Source organism: Zonotrichia albicollis, chromosome 4, assembly GCF_047830755.1.
Source record: "Zonotrichia albicollis isolate bZonAlb1 chromosome 4, bZonAlb1.hap1, whole genome shotgun sequence".
Classification (NCBI taxonomy): Eukaryota; Metazoa; Chordata; class Aves; order Passeriformes; family Passerellidae; genus Zonotrichia; species Zonotrichia albicollis.
In genome coordinates this window covers 954,067-974,547 of record NC_133822.1, presented here as the reverse complement: position 1 = coordinate 974,547, position 20,481 = coordinate 954,067, and the positions used below count along the sequence as shown (strand labels likewise).

The window sequence follows — 20,481 nt, the reverse complement described above, 5'->3', positions numbered from 1 at the left end:
CCGCTCCCAGCGCAGCACGCGGGGCTCGGGGGAGGGAAGGGAGGGAAGAGGGAAGGGAGGGAAGGAGGGAGCGCTGCTGGCACGAGGAGCTCCAATTATCCTGTCACGGCACAAAGGCACGAGCCGTGGGAACGGCTGGCAGCCTCGGGAATTCAGCCGCGAATTCAGCCGGGAATAATCCTCGGGAATTCAGCCGGGAATTCGGCGCTTGGGAGCCCCGGCGGGGCCGCTCGGGCCGCTGCAGCCGCTCCAGTCCGGGGTGAGCCGCTGCCCCTCGGCGCTTCCCCCTCTGCCCGGTGCCTTCCTCCTCCTCCCGCTCCTCCTCATCCCCGCGGCCGCTTCTCCAAGGGATCCGGGGGCCCGGGGGGGGTCGTGCCGTGTCCCCCCCACCCCGGTGACAGCGCCTGTGTGGGCCCGGCTGGGGCTGAATCCGCCCCGCTGGATCCCTGCCGCAGGCACAGGGATCCTTGGAGCTGCCGTTGCCATGGCAATCCTGGAGCGTTATTCCAGCATTGTCAGCGAGGAGCAGCGAGGAGGAGGAGGAGGAGGAAGAGGAAGAGCTTTCCACTCATCCTCGCTGCTCCGGGAGCGGGGGGGGCGCTCAGGGAATGCGGGATCGGGAGCTTTCGGGATCATCCCGGGCCACGCGTCCTTGGGCCGCTCCCGGCCGGACGCCGGCGCTTCCATAGGGTCGGGATCCGCGGCCAGCAGCGGCAGCGGCAGCAGCAGGAGGAGGAGGAGGAGGAGGAAGAGGAGGGTGGGGTGGGCTGAGCGCTCCGGGGGCTGCGCCGAGGCGGGAAGAGGATCCCGAGCTCAGGCTGGACACATTCCCGCTGTCCCCGCAGCCCTGCCCGCATCCCCCGCCTGCCCGGGGCCATGGCTCGGGCTCCGCGCTGAGCGGGGGGGGGTGGCCCGCATTCCCGAGGGCCGCGGGCACATTCCCGGCGGGAATCATGAAGAAGTTCGCGTCCACGCGCAGCCTCAATAAGATCCTGCAGCAGTGCGACTCCTCGTCCCGCGAGTACGAGGAGATCCAGGCTGTGGAGAAGAAGTGGCACCTGCACCTGGCCACGCCGCGCAAATTCCGCGAGAAGCGGTGCAAGATGCCCTCTCTGTTCCTTGCAGCCCCGCCGCCGCCCAAGAGAGCGCCCAGCACCACCCTCACGCTGCGCTCCAAGTCCATGACGGCCGAGCTGGAGGAGCTGGGTAAGGCCGGCGCCGGGATGGGGGCCGGGATCCCCCGGGAGGCGCGGGGGGTGCTCGGGAGCCGCTTCCCAGCGGTTTTCCAGCGGTTTTCCGGCGGCTTTCCAGCGGTTTTCCAGCTGTTTGCATGTGCGCCGTGGGGGTGTGGGAGGCGCGGGGGGCGGGGGAGCCGGATCCCCGTCCCTGTCCGGGGGGATGTCCAGGGGATGTCCAGGGGATGTCCATGGGGATGTCCTTGGGGATGTCCAGGGGATGTCCAGGGGATGTCCATGGGGATGTCCATTGGGATGTCCATGGGGATGTCCATGGGGATGTCCAGCGCTCCGGGGACGCATCCCGGCGGAGGTGGGCGTGGGAAGGATGTTGGGAGTCTCCAGGTGGGTGTGGAGGGGTTGGTGTGCCCTGGCCTTGGGCATCCTGCTCCTTCCCTGATCTTTTCCCTGCTCCATTCCCTGATCAATTCCTGAATCTTTCCCTACTCCATTCCCTGATCAGTTCCTGCTTCTTTCCCTGATCAATTTCTGATCTGTTCCCAGTTCCTCTCCCTGTTCCTTACCCTGCACCTTCCATTCCCTGCTCCATTCCCTGTTCCATTCCCTGCTCCTTTCCCTGCTCCTTTTCCTGCTCCTGCTTCTTTTCCTGCTCCTCTCCCTGTTCCTCCTACTCCTCTTCCTGATCCTCATCCTCTGCCTGCCTCTCTCCCTGTTCCTGCTCCTTTTCCTGATCCTCTCTCCTCTCCTGTTCCTTTCCCTGCTCCATTCCCGGTTTAATTCCCTGATCCATTCCCAGCTTCTCTCCCTGCTCATTTCCATACTCCTTCCATTCCCTGCTCCATTCCCCGTTTCATTCCCTGCTCCTTTCCCTGTTCCATTCCCTGATCGATTGCTGATCCATTCCCAGCTCCTCTCCCTGCTCCTTTTCTTTGCCCCTTCCATTCCCTGCTCCAGTCCCAGTTCCTTTCTCTTCTCTTTTCCCAGCTCCCTTCCCTGTTCCATTCCCTGCTCTTTTTCCTGCTCCTCTCCCTGTTCCTCCTACTCCTCTTCCTGATCCTCATCCTCTGCCTGCTCCTGCTCCTTTCCCTGCTCCTCTCTCCTCTCCTGTTCCTTTCCCTGCTCCGTTCTCTGCTCCATTCCCCGATCAATTTCCTGCTCCTTTCTCAGATCAATTCCTTGATCTATTCCCTGCTTTGCTCCCAGCTCCTTTCCCTGCTCCATTCCCTGATCAATTCCTGATCCATTCCCAGCTCCTCTCCCTGCATATTTCCGTGCTGCTTCCATTCCCTGCTCCATTCCCAGTTTAATTCCCTGCTTCATTCCCAGCTCCTTTCCCTGCTCTTTCCCCAGCTCCTTTCCCTGTTCCATTCCCTAATCCTTTCCCTACTCCTGATCTTTTTCCTGCTCTTCTCCCTGTTCCTTACCCTGCTCCTTCTCCTCCTGCTCCTCTCCCTGTTCCTGTTCTTTTCCCTCCTCCTGCTCCTCTCCCTGCTCCTCTCCTCGCTTTCCTCACTCCTTTCCATGCTCCTCTCCCTGCTCCTGCTCTTCTTCCCAATACCCTCCCTGCCCTTCTCCCGCTCCGTTCCCTGATCAATTCCCTGCTCTTTTTCCTGCTCCTCTCCCTGTTCCTCCTACTCCTCTTCCTGATCCTCATCCTCTGCCTGCTCCTCTCTCCCTGCTCCTGCTCCTTTTCCTGATCCTTTCCTTGCTCCTGTTCCTTTCCCTGCCCCGTTCTCTGCTCCATTCCCCAATCAATTCCCTGATCTATTCCCTGATCCATTCCCAGTTTCATTCCCAGCTCCTTTTCTTGCTCCATTCCCCAATCAACTCCTGATCCATTCCCAGCTCCTCTCCCTGCTCCTTTCTGTGCCCCTTCCATTCCCTGCTCCATTCCCAGTTCTTTTCCCTGGTCTTTTCCCAGCTCCTTTCCCTGTTCCATTCCCTGCTCCATTCCCTGCTCCATTCCCTAATCCTTTCCCTACTCCTGATCCTTTCCCTCCTCCTTTCCCTGCTCCTGCTCCTCCTGCTCCTCTCCCTGCTCCTCTCCTTGCTTTCCTCACTCCTTTCCATGCTCCTCTTCCTGCTCCTGCTCTTCTTCCCGATGCCCTCTCTGCCCTTCTCCCGCTCCATTCCTGATCAATTCCCTGCTCCATTCCCTGATCAATTCCCTGCTCATGATCCTTTTCCTGCTCCTCTCCCTGTTCCTCCTGCTCCTCTTTCTGATCCTCATCCTCTGCCTGCCTCTCTTTCTGCTCCTGCTCTTTTTCCTGTTCCTTTTCCTGATCCTCTCTCTTCTCCTTTCCCTTCTCCCAGCTCCATTCCCACTTTCCTTCCCAGCTCCTCTCCCTGCTCCTCTCCTTCCTCTCCCGTTTCCTCATCCCGCTCCTCTCCCTCCTTTTCCACATCCAGCAGTCCCAGGTTTTGATTTCCCATCTCCGGGCCGATCCCAAACCCTGCCAGGAGAGCTCCAGAATTCCAGGAGAGCTCTGTGAGAATTCCAGATGAGCTCTGGGAGAGCTCTGGAATTCCAGGAGAACTCCATGTGAGCTCTGGGAGAATTCCAGGAGAGCTCCAGGAGAATTCCAGGAGATCTCCAGGACTGCTCCGTCCCCCCCATCCCGCTGCCACTCCCACATTTCCTGCTGCTTTCCCATCCCGCTCCACATTCCCAGATTCCCTGAAATCCTCTCCACTCCCACCATTCCCTGCTTCCTGCTGCCAGAATTCCTTGTTTTTCCCAGCCCTTGTGGCCACCTGGGATGTCCCCAGGAGCCGATCCCGCTCCATCCCTTCCCTTTTCCTGGATCCGCTGGCGCTTTGTCCCTGGATGTCACCGGAGCTGCCATGTGGCCATGGAGGGATCCCAAATCCCAGAAAAACTTTGGAGCATCCCTGGGCTGGCTCTGAGGTCATCAGTGCTGCCCCAGCATCCATGGGAATTTGGGATTTTCCATGTGGGAATGTGGCACCCTGGAGCCTCAGCAGGATCCCGCATTATCCCTGGTTTTCCATGTATTTCCCTGTTTTCCTTGGTTTTCCATGTTTTCCTTGGTTTTTCATGCCCTCTGTAGTTTTCAATGTTCTCCACAGTTTTCCATGTTCTCCCTGTTTTTCCATACCATCCTTGGTTTTTCAGGCTCTCCCTGTTTTTTCCATGCCCTTTCTGGTTTTGCATTCCTTCCGGTTTTCCACATTCTCCCTGTTTTCCTTGGTTTTCCATGTTTTCCCTGTTCTCTGTGCTCTCTGTTTTTCCATTCCTTCTGCTTTTCCATGCTCTCCCTGGTTTTCCATGCTCACCATTTTTTCCCCTGCTCTCCCTGTTTTCCATGCCCTTTCTGCTTTTCCATTCCCTCTGGTTTTCCATGCCCTTCCCAGTTTTCCAAGCCTTTCCTTGCTCCCTGTGCTCCTCCTTGGAGCCAGACCCTGCGGGATCAGGACAGATCCCAAAATTCCCAGACTGGATCAGCTGGGATTTATTTTATCCTGAGCCTCAGCCTGGATTCCCACCCTGGAATTCCCACCCTTGATTCCCAGCATTTCCATACCATTATTCCCAATCCAAGGCTCTTTTTTTGGTGGGAATTCTTGGGATCAGAGCCAGGCCGGCTCCTTTTTCCTACTTTTCCTCCATCCCAGATCCTGGGATTCCTCCTTCCACCCTTCCAGCAATTCCCAGTTTTCCTGGGGAGGGATTGGGAGCAGCAATCCCAGAGAAGGATCTGGAGGCTGTTCCAGCTCTGATCCCACAATTCCCTTGAGTTTTTCTGGGAATTGTAGCGCTCAATCCTATGGATCCAAGGAATAGGCTGGAGCCATTCCAGGGAAAACAGGGGATCCATCCTCTTCCCATCTTTCACTCCGGGTTTTCCTGTGGATCAGCATTCCCAGGATTTGGCCTTGAGCCGCTCTCCTTCCCAAGGAACAGTCAGGGAAAGGGACATTCCCAAAGAAAGCTCTGCCAGGTGCTTCCCACCCGGTTTTCCATGGATCCCAAACACTCCCTGTGCCCTTCCCGACCCTTTCCCTGCCATTCCAATCCCCTTGGAGCAGCAGATTCCCAGCAGGATGCTCCAGGATCACTTCTGTGCCAAAATCCATGGGCTTGGATGTAGAGAACTGCCCTGGCAGCTTTTCCATGGCTTGGGATGGAATTCCAGCCAATCCCGCTCTGGATTCCCTGGATCCATGAGGATCCATGAGGGATGATCCCAGCCTTGGGATAAATCCCAATTTCTGGGTCAGAGGGACGTTCCTAGTGGATAAAGGCTGGAATTCCCTGCCCGAATCCCACATCCCAGGCCGGATCCCGCATGCCAGAGGCCGGGAATTGTGGGCAGAGCCAGGCTGGAGCCGGGAATGGGGGCGGGAATTGTTCCATGCCGTTGATTCTGTGTTTTGTTTCCCATTCCAAGCCTCCATGCGGAGAAGGAAAGGGGGTGAGTGAAACCGAAATTCCTGGGATTCCACTGGGATCCGGCAGGATCCAGACTGGGGGGAGATCCCGGCATCCCGAGGGTCGCTGTTCCTGCAGCGTCTCAGGGAATTCAGCCGGGAATTTGGGAATTTGGGATCGGCTCCAGTGGTGTCCAGGAGCCGCTCCAGTAGGAATTGGAATGCCAGGAATTGGAATGCCAGGAATTATGGAGCCGGGAGTTGGAACAGCTACTTGGGATTCAGCTGGGCACGGGCAGACTGGTCCTGTATCCCGAAATTCCCAACCCTGCCATTCCCAGGTGTGATTCCTGCTTCGGATTTTCCCCATGGGAATGTCCCGTGTGGGATCCTTGGGAATGACAGTGTCCAGCTTTATCCCAAATAGCCCAAGCCTCTCCTGGCAGTTCCAGGGAGTTTATCCCACTATTCCTGGCAGTTCCGTGTGGTTTATCCCACTATTCCTGGTGGATCCATGCAGTTGATCCCATTATTCCTGGCAATTCCAGGGAATTTTTCCCACTATTCCTGGCAGTTCCATGTGGTTTATCCCATTATTCCTGGCAATTCCAGGGAATTTTTCCCGCTATTCCTGGCAGATCCATGTGGGTTATCCCGCTGTTCCCGCCCAGAGGATGTGTCAGGAATGTCGCGTGAGGGCCGCAGAAGTTTTTGGTGGGTCAAGGTTGGATCTGGATGGGATTGAAGGTCCCTTCCCACCCAACCCCTCCTGGGATTTTCTGATCCAGGATTTTCTGTCCTGCTGGTTCCCATTCCGTGTTCCCCATGGAGCTGGGAATGTGGGATCAGCTCTTCCAGCAGGGATCCCGTGGGGATAGGACAGGGAAAAAGCCGAGTGGGAATTACTGTGAGTAGTGTCTGAGGGATCCTCCCAACCCTTCCCTGGATCGGGCAGATCCAGAGGGGGCCACGCGAGGATCCCTGGATCAGGAAAATCAGCTGGAGGTTCCCAAGGATTGGAGATGGATCCAGGATGCTTTTCTTCCAGAAAAGATTCCAGGGAGAGCTCCCAGCACATTCCAGGGGGCTCCAGGAGAGCTGCAGAGGGACTGGGGACAAGGCCTGCAGGGACAGCACCCAGGGAATGGCTCCCACTGCCAGAGGGCAGCCATGGGTGGCATCTTGGCAATGAGCAATTCCTGCCTGGGCTGGCATTGCCAGAGCAGCTGGGGCTGCCCCTGATCCCTGCAGTGCCCAAGGCCAGGCTGGAGAAATCTGGGATAATGGGAAGGTGTCTCATGGAATGAGATGAGCTTTAAGGTCCTTCCCACCCGAACCAGTCCATGATTCCATGTCCCACAATTCCATGGAAGGTCCAAGGACCAGCCTGGCTTCAGGAGAATTCCAGGGCTACAATTCCCACCTGGACAGGTGGAGCTGCCCAGTCCCTCTCCCAGGGCAGGAATTTGGGATACGGATCCGGCTGGATCTGGGAAACGCCATCAGGTGGAGGTGGCACGGAGCCAACAGCCCCAACTTCCCATTCCAGTTGGGAATTCCATAGACTCCACTCAGGAGAGATCCATGGAAATTAATCCATGCCCACCCTCTGCCTTTTCCCATATCCTGAGGTTCAGGATTCCAACTGGAATTCCCAAGGGAATGGATCCACTGGGACACATCCAGGCACAAGCCTGGTGTTCCCAAGGGATAAAAGTGTCAGGGTGGATCCTGGAGTTGGCAATTCCAGTCCCACTCCCCATTCCCTGAGCTTGGACAGGGCCGTGGTGGTTCTGCTGATATTCCCAATATCCGTGGGCACGGAAGTTGGGATCATTCAGGGAGTCCATTCCAGCTGGGAATGTCCCAGTTTATCCCAAACAAAAGCCAGATGTGCTGGAGTCGTGTGGATCCCACGGGCATCTCCATGTCCTGGGATTTCCCTGGATCTCCCACCCTCCTGGCAGGACTCAGCTGATCCCGAATACTCAAAATTTGGGATGAACTCGCTGGTTAGCATCAGACAGAGAATTCCTTCGAATGTGGGGGTGGAGAGCATCCATGGAATTCCCTGGCTGAGCGGGATCAGCCCTCACAAATCCATGGAAAGCCGCTGGCTGAGGAGAGGAGAGGCAGGGATGATCCCTCCGTTCTCCGGGATGAGCTGCGGGAAGGGAGCGCTCCCAAGGCTGAGCCCCGGGATCAGCCGGTTTTCCTTGGATTCCAGAGAAGCTGGATGAGATCCTGGCGGCCGCGGAGCCGGCGCTGAGGGCGGAGCTGGTGGAGGCCGATTCCCGAGCGGCCACGGTGAAACAGCGCCCGACGAGCCGGAGGATCACCCCTGCGGAGATCAGTGTGAGACAGCGGGAATGGGATGGGAATGGGATGGGAATGGGATGGGAATGGGATGGGAATGGGATGGGAATGGGATGGGAATGGGATGGGAATGGGATGGGAATGGGATCACCCCTGCGGAGATCAGTGTGAGACAGCGGGAATGGGATGGGAATGGGATGGGAATGGGATGGGAATGGGATGGGAATGGGATGGGAGGGTCACCCCCGCAGAGATCAGTGTGAGACAGCAGGAATGGGATGGGAATGGGATGGGAATGGGATGGGAATGGGATGGGAATGGGATGGGAATGGGATGGGAATGGGATGGGAGGACCATCCCTGTGGAGATCAGTGGGAGACAGCGGGAATGCCGCGGGAATGCCGTGGGAATGGGATGGGAATAGGATGGGAATGGGATGGGAGGACCCTCCCTGCAGAGATCAGTGTGAGACAGTGGGAATGGGATGGGAATGGGATGGGAATGGGATGGGAATAGGATGGGAGGACCATCCCTGTGGAGATCAGTGTGAGACAGCGGGAATGGGATGGGAATGGGATGGGAATGGGATGGGAATGGGATGGGAGGACCATCCCTGTGGAGATCAGTGTGAGACAGCAGGAATGCCATAGGAATGCAGGAGTGGGATGTGGGAATGGGGGTGTGGGATGTGGGAATGGGATGGGAGGATCACCCCTGCGGAGATCAGTGTGAGCCTGCGGGAATTCCCTGGGAATGGGTGGATGGAATGGGGCGTGGAATGTGGGAATGGGATGGGAGAGAGCCGCAGGATCAGCCCTGCAGAGATCAGTGTGAGCCAGCAGGAATTCCCTGGGAATGGGGGCGTGGGATGTGGGAATGCGATGGAGGATCAGCCCTGTGGAGATCAGTGTGAGCCAGCGGGAATCGGGGATTGGAATTCCCAGGAACAGAGAGTGAAATTCCCAAGGAAGAAAGGAGATGGATGGGAGCACATGGAAAGGGATGGGAAGGATCTGGAGGAGATCAGTGTGAGCCAGAGGGAATCCCACCAGGAATGGGGGCCTGGAATGAGGGAGAGGGATGAGAGGGAATGGGGAATGTCCTTACCAGGAATGGGGAGTGGGATTCCCGGGAATGGAAGGAGAGGGAAGGGAGCCCATGTAGGAGGATGGGACAGAATGTGGTGCCAAGGGGAGCTGGTTCAGGAGCAGAATTCCCGGGAATGCAGAGCCTGGAAGACCCCAATCCATAGCGGGGTCTCAGCACTCCCTTGGCTTCCCAGGATCCCCATCCAGGGCTGGGAATCCGCATGGATTTCCCAGGGAAGGCTGGAAGAGCAGCTCGGGAGGAGCCTGGAGAGCCGGGCTGGATGCGGGGCTGGAATTCCGCTGGAATCCGAGGGGAAGCGCAGAGGAGGGAAGAGGAGGAGGCTCGGGATTGTGCCGGGAATGCTGCGGGTGGGAGGCAGCTCTGGGAAAAGCAGGACAGGAGCTCCCGGAGCCATCCGCACCAAATTCCCACCTGGAGCAGGCAGGGAGATGGGATGAGACCCAGGGAGTTACCCCAGTGTTTGGAATTCCACTGGATGGAGCAGCAGGAAGGTGGAGGCGAGGAGGGTTCATCCCGTTGGGAAGAGCTCCCATTTTCCCATGGTTGGAAGTTCAGGTGGGAATGTCGGGTCCTTCCGGCAGCATCCGGACTGGGAATTCCCTGTTTTTCCCTTCCAGTCCCTGTTTGAGCGCCAAGGAATGGCACATCCCGGGGTCCTGGCGGGAACGGAGAAGCCCCACTTGCCCCTCCGGAAGGGAATTCCACGGACCAAGTCAGTAGGTGAGGAAAGACCCGGGAGAATCCCTTGGGAATGAGGAGGGAGGGTCCCTGCGGGATGTGGAGTGGGTGGGAAAGGCTCGGCCCTTCCCAGGTCGCTCCAGAGCTTGGATTTTGGGGTATTCCGTGGAATTCCATGGAATTCCGGCTTGGAGGGATGCCTGGTCCTGCTCGGAGCGGAAGGTGGGACTGGAGAATTCCAAGAGAGAATTTTGGGAGGGAATTCCAGGAATTCCCAGATCGGCTCTGCCAAGGGCAGGGGCACTCTGCCACGTCCAGTGATGGCATTGGGCATTCCTGGTGGGAATGGCACCTCTGGAGCTGGGAATGCTGGCGTTGGGGTTTAAGAGGAGCAGGATGAGGTCTGGAGGAGGCACCTGGATGTGGAGGATCCTTGAGCTTATCCCAAAAGGTCTATGGGGTCTCCAAACCCAAAGCCATCTCTGGTGGATTCTTGATTCTGTTCCCAAAGATTTCTGGTGCCACCAAACCCAAAATCCATCTGTGGGAAGTCCTTGACCCCGTTCCAGAAGGTTTTTGGTGCCACCAAACCCAAAATCCACCTTTGGTGGGTCCTGGCCTTTGTCCCTAAAGATTTCTGGAGTCTCCAAACCCAAAACTGCTTGTTGTGGATCCTTGAGCTTATCCCAAAAGATTTAGGAAGTCTCCAATTCCAAAACTATCTCTGGTGGGTTCTTATTTCCATTCCCAAAGATTTCTGGTGCCACCAAACCCAAACCTGGCTGTGGGGGATCCTTGATGTTGTTCCTCAGGACTTCTGGTGCCACCAAACCCAGAACGCCTGTGGTGGATCCTTGAGCTTATCCCAAAATATTTATGGTGTCTCTAAACACAGAATCCATCTGTGGGATGTCCTGGACCTTGTCCCGAAGGTTTGTGGTGCCACCAACCCCAAACCACCTGTGGCGCATCCTGGAACTTGTCCCTAAAGATTTCTGGAGTCTCCAAATCCAAAACCATCCTCTGGCAGGTTCTTGATCCTGTTCCCAAAGATTTCTGGTGCCACCAAACCCAAAATCCACCTGTGATGGGTCCTGGACCTTGTCCCTAAAGATTTATGGAGTCTCCAAACCTAAAATACATCTGTGGGAAGTCCTTGATCTTGTCCCAAAGGTTTATGGTGCCACTGAATCCAAAATCCAATTGTGCTGGGTCCTGGACCTTGCCCCTAAAGATTTATGGAGTCTCCAAACCCAAAACCATCTCTGGCGGGTTCTTGATTCTCTTCCCAAAGATTTCTGGTGCCACCAAACCCAAAATCCACCTTTGGTGGGTCCTTGACCTTGTCCCTAAAGATTTATGGAGTCTCCAAATCCAAAACTACCTCTGATAGGTTCCTGACTCTGTTCCCAAAGATTGATGGTGCTGCCAAACACAAAATCCATCTGTGAGATGTCCTGGACCTTGTCCCGAAGGTTTATGGTGTCACCAAACCCAAAATCCACCTGTGGTGGGTCCTGGATCTTGTCCCTTATGATTTATGGAGTCTCCAAACCCCAGACCATCTGTGGTGGATCCTTGAGCTTATCCCAAAGCATTTATGGAGTCTCCAAACCCAAAGCCATCTCTGGTGGGTCCTGGACCTTGTCCCTAAAGATTTTTGGTGCCACTGAACCCAGAAGCAGCTGTGGTGGCTCCTTGACCTTGTCCTGAGGGTTTTTGGTGCCACCAAACCCCAAAATCCAGCTGTGGTGGTTCCTTGAGCTTACCCCAAAATGTTTGTGGTGTCACCAAACTCTGACTTGGCTGTGGGGTGTCCTTGGCCTTGTCCCTAAAGATTTAAGGTGTCACCAATCCCAGAATCTTCAGTGGTGGTTCCTTGACCTTGTCCCTAAAGGTTTCTGGTGCCACCAATCCCAAAATCCATCTGTGGGAAGTCCTTGACCCCATTCCAGAAGGTTCTGGGTGCCACCAATCCCAAAATCCATCTGTGGGAAGTCCTTGACCCCATTCCAGGAGGTTTTTGGTGCCACCAATGCCAAACCTGTGTGTGGTGGGTCCTGGACCTTGTCCCTAAAGGTTTTTGGTGCCACCAATCCCAAAATCCCATCTGTGGGGAGTCCTTGGCCCCATTCCAGAATGGTTTTGGTGCCACCAGTCCCAAACCTGGCTGGTTTTGGTCCTTGGACCCTAGAATATAAAGGAATATAAAGGAATATTTGGAGTTTCAGGGATTGTGTTGGTGCAGCTGCTCCTCTGCCAGGAATTCCATGGGAAGGTGTTCCCAAGGCTCCGGAAGAGCTGGGATACAACGGGGTGGTTTTTGTGGGATGTGAGGATGGATCCATGTGTGCACACGGAGAAATCCCATCCCAGCATCCCAAACCCACGGTGTCCAGAGGGGAATTGGGACTTTTCTCCTGGTTTATCCCATATTTTGGTCTTGGGTATGGGTCCTGACCCTGCGGCATTGGAATGAGGAGGATCCAGGAGATTCCCAAAGTGTGTCGGGAGTTTCTGGGTGAGAATGTTTGGGAAGAAGCTTTGGAAAAGCTGTTCAAGGACCAGAGTGCTGTGAAGAGCTGGGAATGGTTTAAAAAGGAATGGAATCCATGGAATTGTCCAAGTCCTGGAGCCAGGCTGGGAGAGCTGGGAATGTTCCCTGGAGCAGGGAGGGATCTGAGAGAGCTGGGAATGTTCCCTGGAGCAGGGAGGGATCCAGGGAGAGCTGGGAATGTTCCCTGGAGCAGGGAGGGATCTGAGAGAGCTGGGAATGTTCCCTGGAGCAGGGAGGGATCCAGGAGAGCTGGGAATGTTCCCCTGGAGCAGGGAGGGATCCAGGGAGAGCTGGGAATGTTCCCCTGGAGCAGGGAGGGATCCAGGGAGAGCTGAGAGCCCCTGGCAGGGCCTGCAGAGGGACTGGGGACAAGGCCTGCAGGGACAGCACCCAGGGAATGGCTCCCACTGCCAGAGGGCAGCCATGGGTGGCATCTTGGCAATGAGCAATTCCTGCCTGGGCTGGCATTGCCAGAGCAGCTGGGGCTGCCCCTGATCCCTGCAGTGCCCAAGGCCAGGCTGGGCACTGGGGCTGGAGCAGCCTGGCACAGTGGGAGGTGTCCAGAGGCTGGAAGTGGATGGGCTGGGAGGTTCTTCCAACCCAAACCACGCCAGGATTGGGGAATTGTGGGATCCTGGCCCATGGAATGCCGGCAGTGCCTCGGGAAGGGCCCCCGAGCCCCCCAGGGATCCGTGCAGGCAGAGCCCGGGAAAAGTGGGATGTGCCCCGGGCTGGGGGCCAGGGCAGCTCCGCTGGGATCGGGGCCGGGATCGGGAATGTCCTTCTGGGCCTGCCCAGCTCCTGCCAGGAGCCAGCGGGGATCGGGATCTGCTCCAGGGAATGAGCCCCGGGAACAGAGGGAGCGGCCTCAGCCTGGGCCAGGGCAGGTTTGGGTTGGAGATTTGGGAATTTCTCCATGGAAAGGGGTCAGGCCTTGGCAGGGGCTCCCAGGGAGCTTTGGAGCCCCATCCCTGGAAGTGTCCAAGGGATTCCTGGAGGTGGCACTCGGGGCTCTGGTGGGGATCGGGCCCAGCTTGGACTCGCTGACCTTGGAGTTCTTTCCCAGCTCAATAATCTGGGAATTCTGTGCTCACACCCCATGAGAATTCCCAGCACATCCCAGTTATCCAGGGAATGAGCCCCGGGAACAGAGGGAGCGGCCTCAGCCTGGGGCAGGGCAGGCCCAGCTCCCGGATTTGGGATCGTTCTCCATGGAAAGGGGTCAGGCCTTGGCAGGGGCTCCCAGGGAGCTTTGGAGCCCCATCCCTGGAGGTGTCCAAGGGATTCCTGGAGGTGGCACTCGGGGCTCTGGTGGGGATCGGGCCCAGCTTGGACTCGGTGACCTTGGAGTTCTTTCCCAGCTCAATAATCTGGGAATTCTGTGCTCACACCCCATGAGAATTCCCAGCACATCCCAGTTATCCCAGCAATTCCCAGCCCATGCAGCCAAACCCCCCTGGAAAAAAGGGCATTAAAACCATTCCTTGAATCTCCATGAAATCCCAGCTGGAGAATCCCTGCTCCAGGCAGGAATGGCTGCAGCTGCCACAGCACATCCCGACCAAAAATCCAGGGAAAAATCCCACCCAGGAGCACCAGATCCATCCCCACAGCAGGACTGCCCCTGGAATGGAGGGGACCCAACCCCAAACCCGAAGCAGCTCCTGGAAGAAACCATTCCCATGGAATTCCAGGGAAACGGGGATGGAAAAGAGGCGGAGAGGGAGGAATCGGGTGGGAATGGGGCTGGAATTAGAAGTCCTTGAGCTGTCATTCCACACCCACGGCCGGGAGCTGCGCAGTCACTTGATTCCCGGGGAAAAATCCCTGCACGGGCAAGGAAGGAGATGGAAAAGCAGCGCTCGGATGGGGTTTTTTTGGGAATAAATATTCCCTGGCATTTGCGTATTCCAGCAGCACTGCAGATTCCCAGGGAGAAGAGATCAAAAAGATTCCAGGGGAAAAAAAAAATTCCTGGGATAAAGATGGTTAACCCCTGGCTGGCTGGAATAAAAAGAGGGAGAAAAGATCAAAAATATTCCAGAGGGGGGAAAAAAATCCCAAGATAAAGGTGGCTAACCCCCACCTGGCTGGAAAAAAACTGGGAGAAAAGATTTCAGGAAAAAATCCCGGGATAAAGGTTGTTAACTCCCGGCTGGCTGGAAAAAAATGGGAGAAAAAGATCCAAAATATTCTGGGAAAAATTCCCGGGATAAAGGTGGTTAACCCTTGGCTGGCTGGGAAAAAAAAAATGGGAGAAAAAGATCAAAAAAGAGTCCTGGAAAAAAAATCCCTGAATAAAAAGCAAGGATGGGAGGGAAAAAAAAAAAAAAAAAAAAAAAAAAGCGGGATGGGAGGAATATTTGGAGGAGAAAGGGAAGGAGTGGGGGGAAGGGGAGGGGAGATAAATCCTGTCAGACTTCCAAGATTTCTGCCAGCGCCATCTGCTCCGGCAGCGGAGTTAAAAACACTCCGGAGACTGCGGAGCTGCCATGGCTCCCGGAGAGAATTCCAGAGGGTGGAGCCACTGCCTTTAGAGGGATTTGTGACCCCTCAGGATCATCGGGAATGTTGGGGGAAGCTGGGAAGTGTCCTGGTGTTAAAGCGATATCCGGGACGGAATCCTGGAATGGTTTGGGTGGGAAGGATCCTCGAGATTCCCAAATTCCACCCCATTCCAAGGGCAGGGACACCTCCTGCTATCCCGGGGTGCTCCAGCCTGGCCTGGGACACTTCCAGGGATCCAGAGGCAGCCACAGCTGCTCTGGGAATCCTGGGCCAATCCCAGGTGCCGGAGGATGGAGATTCCCACCCCTGGACACCAATAATTGTAGATTCCCATCCCTGGATGCCACGAGACAGAAATTCCCATCCCTGGGCTCCAGAGGATGGAAATTCCCAACCACGGATACCAAAAATTGGAGATTCCCATCCCTGTACACAACAAGAAAGAAATTCCCATCCCTGGGCTCCAGGGCATGGAGATTCCCAATCTTGGGCTCAAAAGAATGGAAATTCCCAACCTTGGATACTATAGGACAAAGATTCCCAACCGTGGGCTCCAGAGGATGGAAATCCTCATCCCTGGACACAACAGGACAGAGATTCACTTCCCTGGACACCAAAGGATAGAAATTCCCATCCCTGGGCTCCAGAGGATGGAAATTCCCAACCACGGATACCAAAAATTGGAGATTCCCATCCCTGTACACAACAGGACAGAAATTCCCATCCCTGGGCTCCAGAGGATGGAAATTCCCATCCCTGGACACAGAAAGACAGAGATTCCCTTTCCTGGACACCAAAGGATGGAAATTCTCATCCCTGGGCTCCAGAGGACGGAGATTCCCAACCACAGATACCAAAAATTGGAGATTCCCATCCCTGTACACAACAGGACAGAAATTCCCATCCCTGGGCTCCAGAGGATGGAGATTCCCAACCACGGACACCAAAAATTGGAGATTCCAATTCCTGTGTACCAGAGGATAAAAATTCCCATCTCTGGATACCATAGGACAAAGATTCCCATCCCTGGGCTGCAAACGATGGAGATTCCCATTCCTGGGCTCCAGAGGCTGCGGATTCCCTCCCCCTTCCCACTCCAGTATTTGCACCCTCCTGCTCCAGGTCTTTTTTTGGGATTCGCTCCCTCATCCCAGCCTTATCCATCGCTAAGGAATGCATGGAATGAGGTTTTCCTGTTATGGCAACGGCCCCGGGAGCTTTCATGGCGAGGCTTTGTGTTTTCCTTGGAGATTAATTCCATGGAGTGCACCAGGAATGGCTCCGGGGGTTGCCAGGCTACGCTGGGAGCACCATTCCCATTCCAGGGAATGCTGGCCGTTGGTTCTTACTGGTCCTTACTGGTGGCTCCATTTGGATTCCGGCTCTTTATTCCCGAGCTCTGGAATTTGATCCCAGCGATGTCCCAGTGTTCCATGGGAGGCACCGGAGTCTCCCATGGCCCCAGGTGGGGTTTGAGGGGAGCAGAATTCCATGGAAAACAGCAAAGGGAGGGGTTGATTTGGGATTAAAAATTCCTGGGAATAGGAGGACATTTGGGACTTTTCCCAGAGGATATTCCCACTTTTCTGCCATCCCTCCTGAGAGCCTGGAGCAGCTCCCAAAATTCCAGATTCACTGGGAAGTTGGAGGTTTGGACACCCTGTGCTTTCCTGGGAGACAGGGTTTGAGATCCAGGGGTGAATCGTGGAATCCTGGAATGGTTTGAGGACCTTAATCCCACCCCATTCCCACCCCTTCCATGGACAGAGACACATTCCACATCCCAGATTTCTCCAGCCTGGCCTTGGACACATCCCGGGATCCAGGGGAAGCCACAGCTTCTCTGGGAATTCTGTCCAAGAGCCGGATGTTCTGGATTTGCTCCCTTTTAGGGATCTTTGAGGATCCTTCGGGGATTTTTTCCCAGGACAAATTCCCTTGGGAATTCCAGGAGCATCTCGAGGCTCCAGGTGCTGCAGGGATGGAGCCCAATCCCAAAATTCCACACCTGATCCGGCCCCCAACATTCCAGGCTGCTCCCAGGGGATCGCTGGTGGCTTTTGTTCCCCTCTGGAGATTCCCAGGCAGAATTCCATGAAAAGAAAATAATGCTCAGCTCTGGAGCATCCATGCTGGGAATAAACAGATCCTGCTTTTCCATGCTCCTTGAAATTCCTGGGAGGAATTACCTCCTCTCCTGAGGTTCTGCTGGGATCAGGGGAGGATTTGGGCAGGGTGAAACAAAACAGCCCCAGAATTCAGGAAAAACCTTCCAGGGACCCAGCGACTCCACTGGAATTCCAAAGGATCTGCTGGGAGCGGTTCAGTGGAAAGGATCTACTGGAAAACTTTGTCCCTGAGGCCGATGGGATCTTGGGATGGATTGGGAAGAGCATTCCCAGCAGGACAGGGAGTGCTGGATCCAGGTCTGGGATCCTCAGGATAAGAGGGACCTGGAAGGATGGGAAGATGAGGAAGGGACAGGACATGGAATTGTTGGAGCAAGTCCAGAGGAGGAACCAGGATGATCCAAGTCTGGGAAAATTGGGATTGTCCAGCCTGGAGGAGAGAAAAAGGGGAAAATCAAGGGCGACCCAACTGTGACTTTCCAGGACATGCAGGAGCTCCAGGAATGGCTCCCACTGCCAGAGGGCAGCCATGGGTGGCATCTTGGCAATGAGCAATTCCTGCCTTGGCTGGCATTGCCAGAGCAGCTGGGGCTGCCCCTGATCCCTGGAATGTCCAAGGAAAGCTTGGAGCAGCCTGGGATGGTGGGAGGTGTCCCTGCCCTTGGAATGGGATGGGATTGGGATGGGATTTGAGGTCCCTTCCCACCCAGATTCCAGGATTTTTCCATGGGAAGAACATCCGGACTCTGGAGGCTGTGGAATCTCCTTCCCTGGAGATATTCCTGGTCCAGCCTGACACATCCCTGGGGAACATTCCCACCAAAATCTCCTATGGTTGCTCCGAGCTCCCTTTTCCAAGGAACCCTGCCCAAATCCAGGGAGCAGTTCCAGGATCCAGGAGCGGAGCTGCTGCCAAAGTGACACCCAAGGTGGCTCAGCTCCTTCTCCTGGGAATGGCTGGAAAACCGAGGGATGATCTGGGAATGATCCCATGGGTGCGGCTCAGCCGCTGCCTCAGGGAGCTGCTCCAGGCCAGGAATGCCGGGTGGGAATGAACATGGAATTCCCGGGATGTGCTGATCCGTAGTGTCCCTGCCGCTTGGCAATTCCTTGGATGTTGTTTTCCATGGTGTTCCCTACATTTGGCAATTCCTTGGATGTTGTTTTCCAGAGCATTCCCTGCCCTTGGATTTGGTTTTCCATGGTGCTCCCTGCCCTTTACAATTCCTGGGGTGTTGTTTTCCGTCGTATTCCCTACCTTTGACAATTCCTTGGATTTGGTTTTCCATAGTGTTCCTTACCTTTGTCAATTCCTGGAATGTGCTTTTCCGGAGCCCCTTTCACTTGGCAATTCATTGGATGTGGTTTTCCATAGTGCCGCTGCCCTTGGCAATTCCTGGAATTTGGTTTTCCATAGTATTCCCTGAATGTGGCAATTCCTGGAATGTGGTTTTTCCGTGGTATTCCCTTCATTTTGCTATTCCTTGGATTTGGTTTTCCGTGGTTTTCCCTGAACATGGCAACTCCTTGGATTTGGTTTTCCATAATTTTCCCTGCATTTGGCATTTCCTTAGATGTGGTTTTTCCCTGGTATTCCCTGCATTTGGCAATTTCTATGGATGTGGTTTTCCATAGCATTCCCTATATTTGACAATTCCTTGCATTTGGTTTTCCATAGTATTCCCCACATTTGACAATCCCTGGGATTTGGTTTTCCATAGTATTCCCTGAATGTGGCAATTCCTGAGATGCGTTTTTTTCCATGGTATTCCCTACATTTGGCAATTCCTTGGATTTGACTTTCTGTCGTTTTCCCTGAACATGGCAAATCCTTGGATGTGGTTTCCATAGTATTCCCTACCTTTGTCAATTCCTGGGATGTGATTTGCCAGAGTCCCTTCCACTTGGCAATTCCCCGGATGTGAATTTCCATAGTGTCCCTGCCCTTGGAAATTCCTGGGATGTGGTTTTCCATAGTATTCCCTGAACATAATAATTCCTGGGATGTAGTTTTCCCATGGTATTCCCTGCGTTTGACAATTCCTTGGATGTGGTTTTCCACAGTGTCCCCTCCTCATGCAGGGAAGAATGGAGGAGGGTTGGATCCAAGGACTGGATGTCCCAATGTCGCCCCTGATCCGGCAGCCATTCCCAGGACATTCCAGAGGGAAGATCCTGCTTTCCCACTAAATTTCCTGCCCAGCTCCCCTATTCTGTGTCCTGGGACATTCCAGGCCCAGGGATGGTGCTCAGATCTTCCCAAATATCCCTGTGTCACCTCCCAGCTATTCCCAGAAATCTCAGAAAGGCAGGACTGAGGTTTATTTTGGGATCTTCCTGCTGCTCCCAGAACATTCCACGGCTCCATCTAGTGCAGGTTCCCAGATTCCCAAGGAAAAAAAGGGCAAGGACGGGATCATTCTCCCAAATTCCCCCTGCTGGCCTCGGCTCTGGGATTTTAAAAAGCTTGGGAAAGGCACATTTTCCATGGCTTTGTCCAGGCTCCCTTTGAACCCGTTCCGTGCTGCCGGTTCTTTATTCCCACGGCACATCCCCAATTCCCAAAAATAGCCCAGTTTCCAGCACGACCAACAGCATGGGATGGAATTTCAGTGCCAAATTCCTCCCTTTTGTCCCCATTGGATTCTGCCTCGGGTGGAATCGCTGACGGATTCCGGGCGGAGCTGCCGGAGCCTCTCGGTGCCACTGGAAGAGCATTTTCCATAAAGGAAAATTCGCTCCAGAGGCCAGAAATAAAAAAAAGCCCAAATCCTCTCCGGAGCCATTTGAAAGCTTGGGAAGAGCGGAGGAGGGATTGGGAAGGAGGAATTTTCCCTAAGGACAGGTGAGCACGGCAGATCCAGGCTTGGGAATGAGGCTGGAGCTGGGAATGGAGGGGGGGAACTGTGGCGTGGATGGATTTTAGGATCACGGAATGGCTCGGGCTCGGAAGGCCCTGAAATCATCCCAATCCACCCCTGGTTTGTTCCTGCTTTTCCATCCAAATCCTCGCAGCGTCTCCGAGTATTCCCTGAAAAAAGCAGGAATTCCTGCTAGACCCTGCCGGGCTCAGTCTGGCACTCGGGAACAGATGTCACCCCTCGGGAAAGCGGGAAGTGTGACGGGAGCCGCGCCCGTGCCGGTGGCACTCGGGTGTCTGGCACGTTGGCGGTGGCGGCGCTTCCGTCACCGGAGCTGCTCGGGAAGGGGCGGGAACGGCTCTCGTGGGAGCCGATCCCACGGGAACGTGGCTGTGGGGAGGAATTGTGGGATGGTTGGGATTGGGGTGAGCTCAAAGCTCATCCCGTTCCCAGCCTTTCCATGGGACACCTTTCGCTACCCCCGGATGCTCCAACCTGGCCTTGGGTGCTTCCAGGGATTTGGGGGGGGGGGATCCATGGCTTTCCTGGGAATTCTGGATGGTTCCTCCAGTTTCGGAGCTTCCGCTGGAAGTTGCTCCAAGCTTTTTCCAGTGAGGCTTGGAAAGAGGAAAAGTCTTGGGAGCAAAGTGGGGTGGGAGGAACAACCCCAGCCACTTCCCGATTTGTCCCAGAATTTCCAGTCTGGGAATTCTCTCGGAATGTCCTCTTCACCG

General features: G+C 55.3%; 1 protein-coding gene across 1 annotated transcript in view; it reads left to right on the top strand.

The window, feature by feature from the left end:
* The window catches only part of LOC141728985 (SH3 and multiple ankyrin repeat domains protein 3-like), a gene marked incomplete at its 5' end in the record, with an annotated part of 77,119 nt that overhangs the window by 34,474 nt on the left and 22,164 nt on the right, over positions 1 to 20,481 (top strand). Inside the window, 4 exon segments of the mRNA XM_074540308.1 lie at positions 1,126 to 1,206; positions 5,609 to 5,632; positions 7,816 to 7,943; positions 9,632 to 9,734. Of these exon segments, the coding sequence (XP_074396409.1) occupies positions 1,126 to 1,206; positions 5,609 to 5,632; positions 7,816 to 7,943; positions 9,632 to 9,734 (336 nt within the window).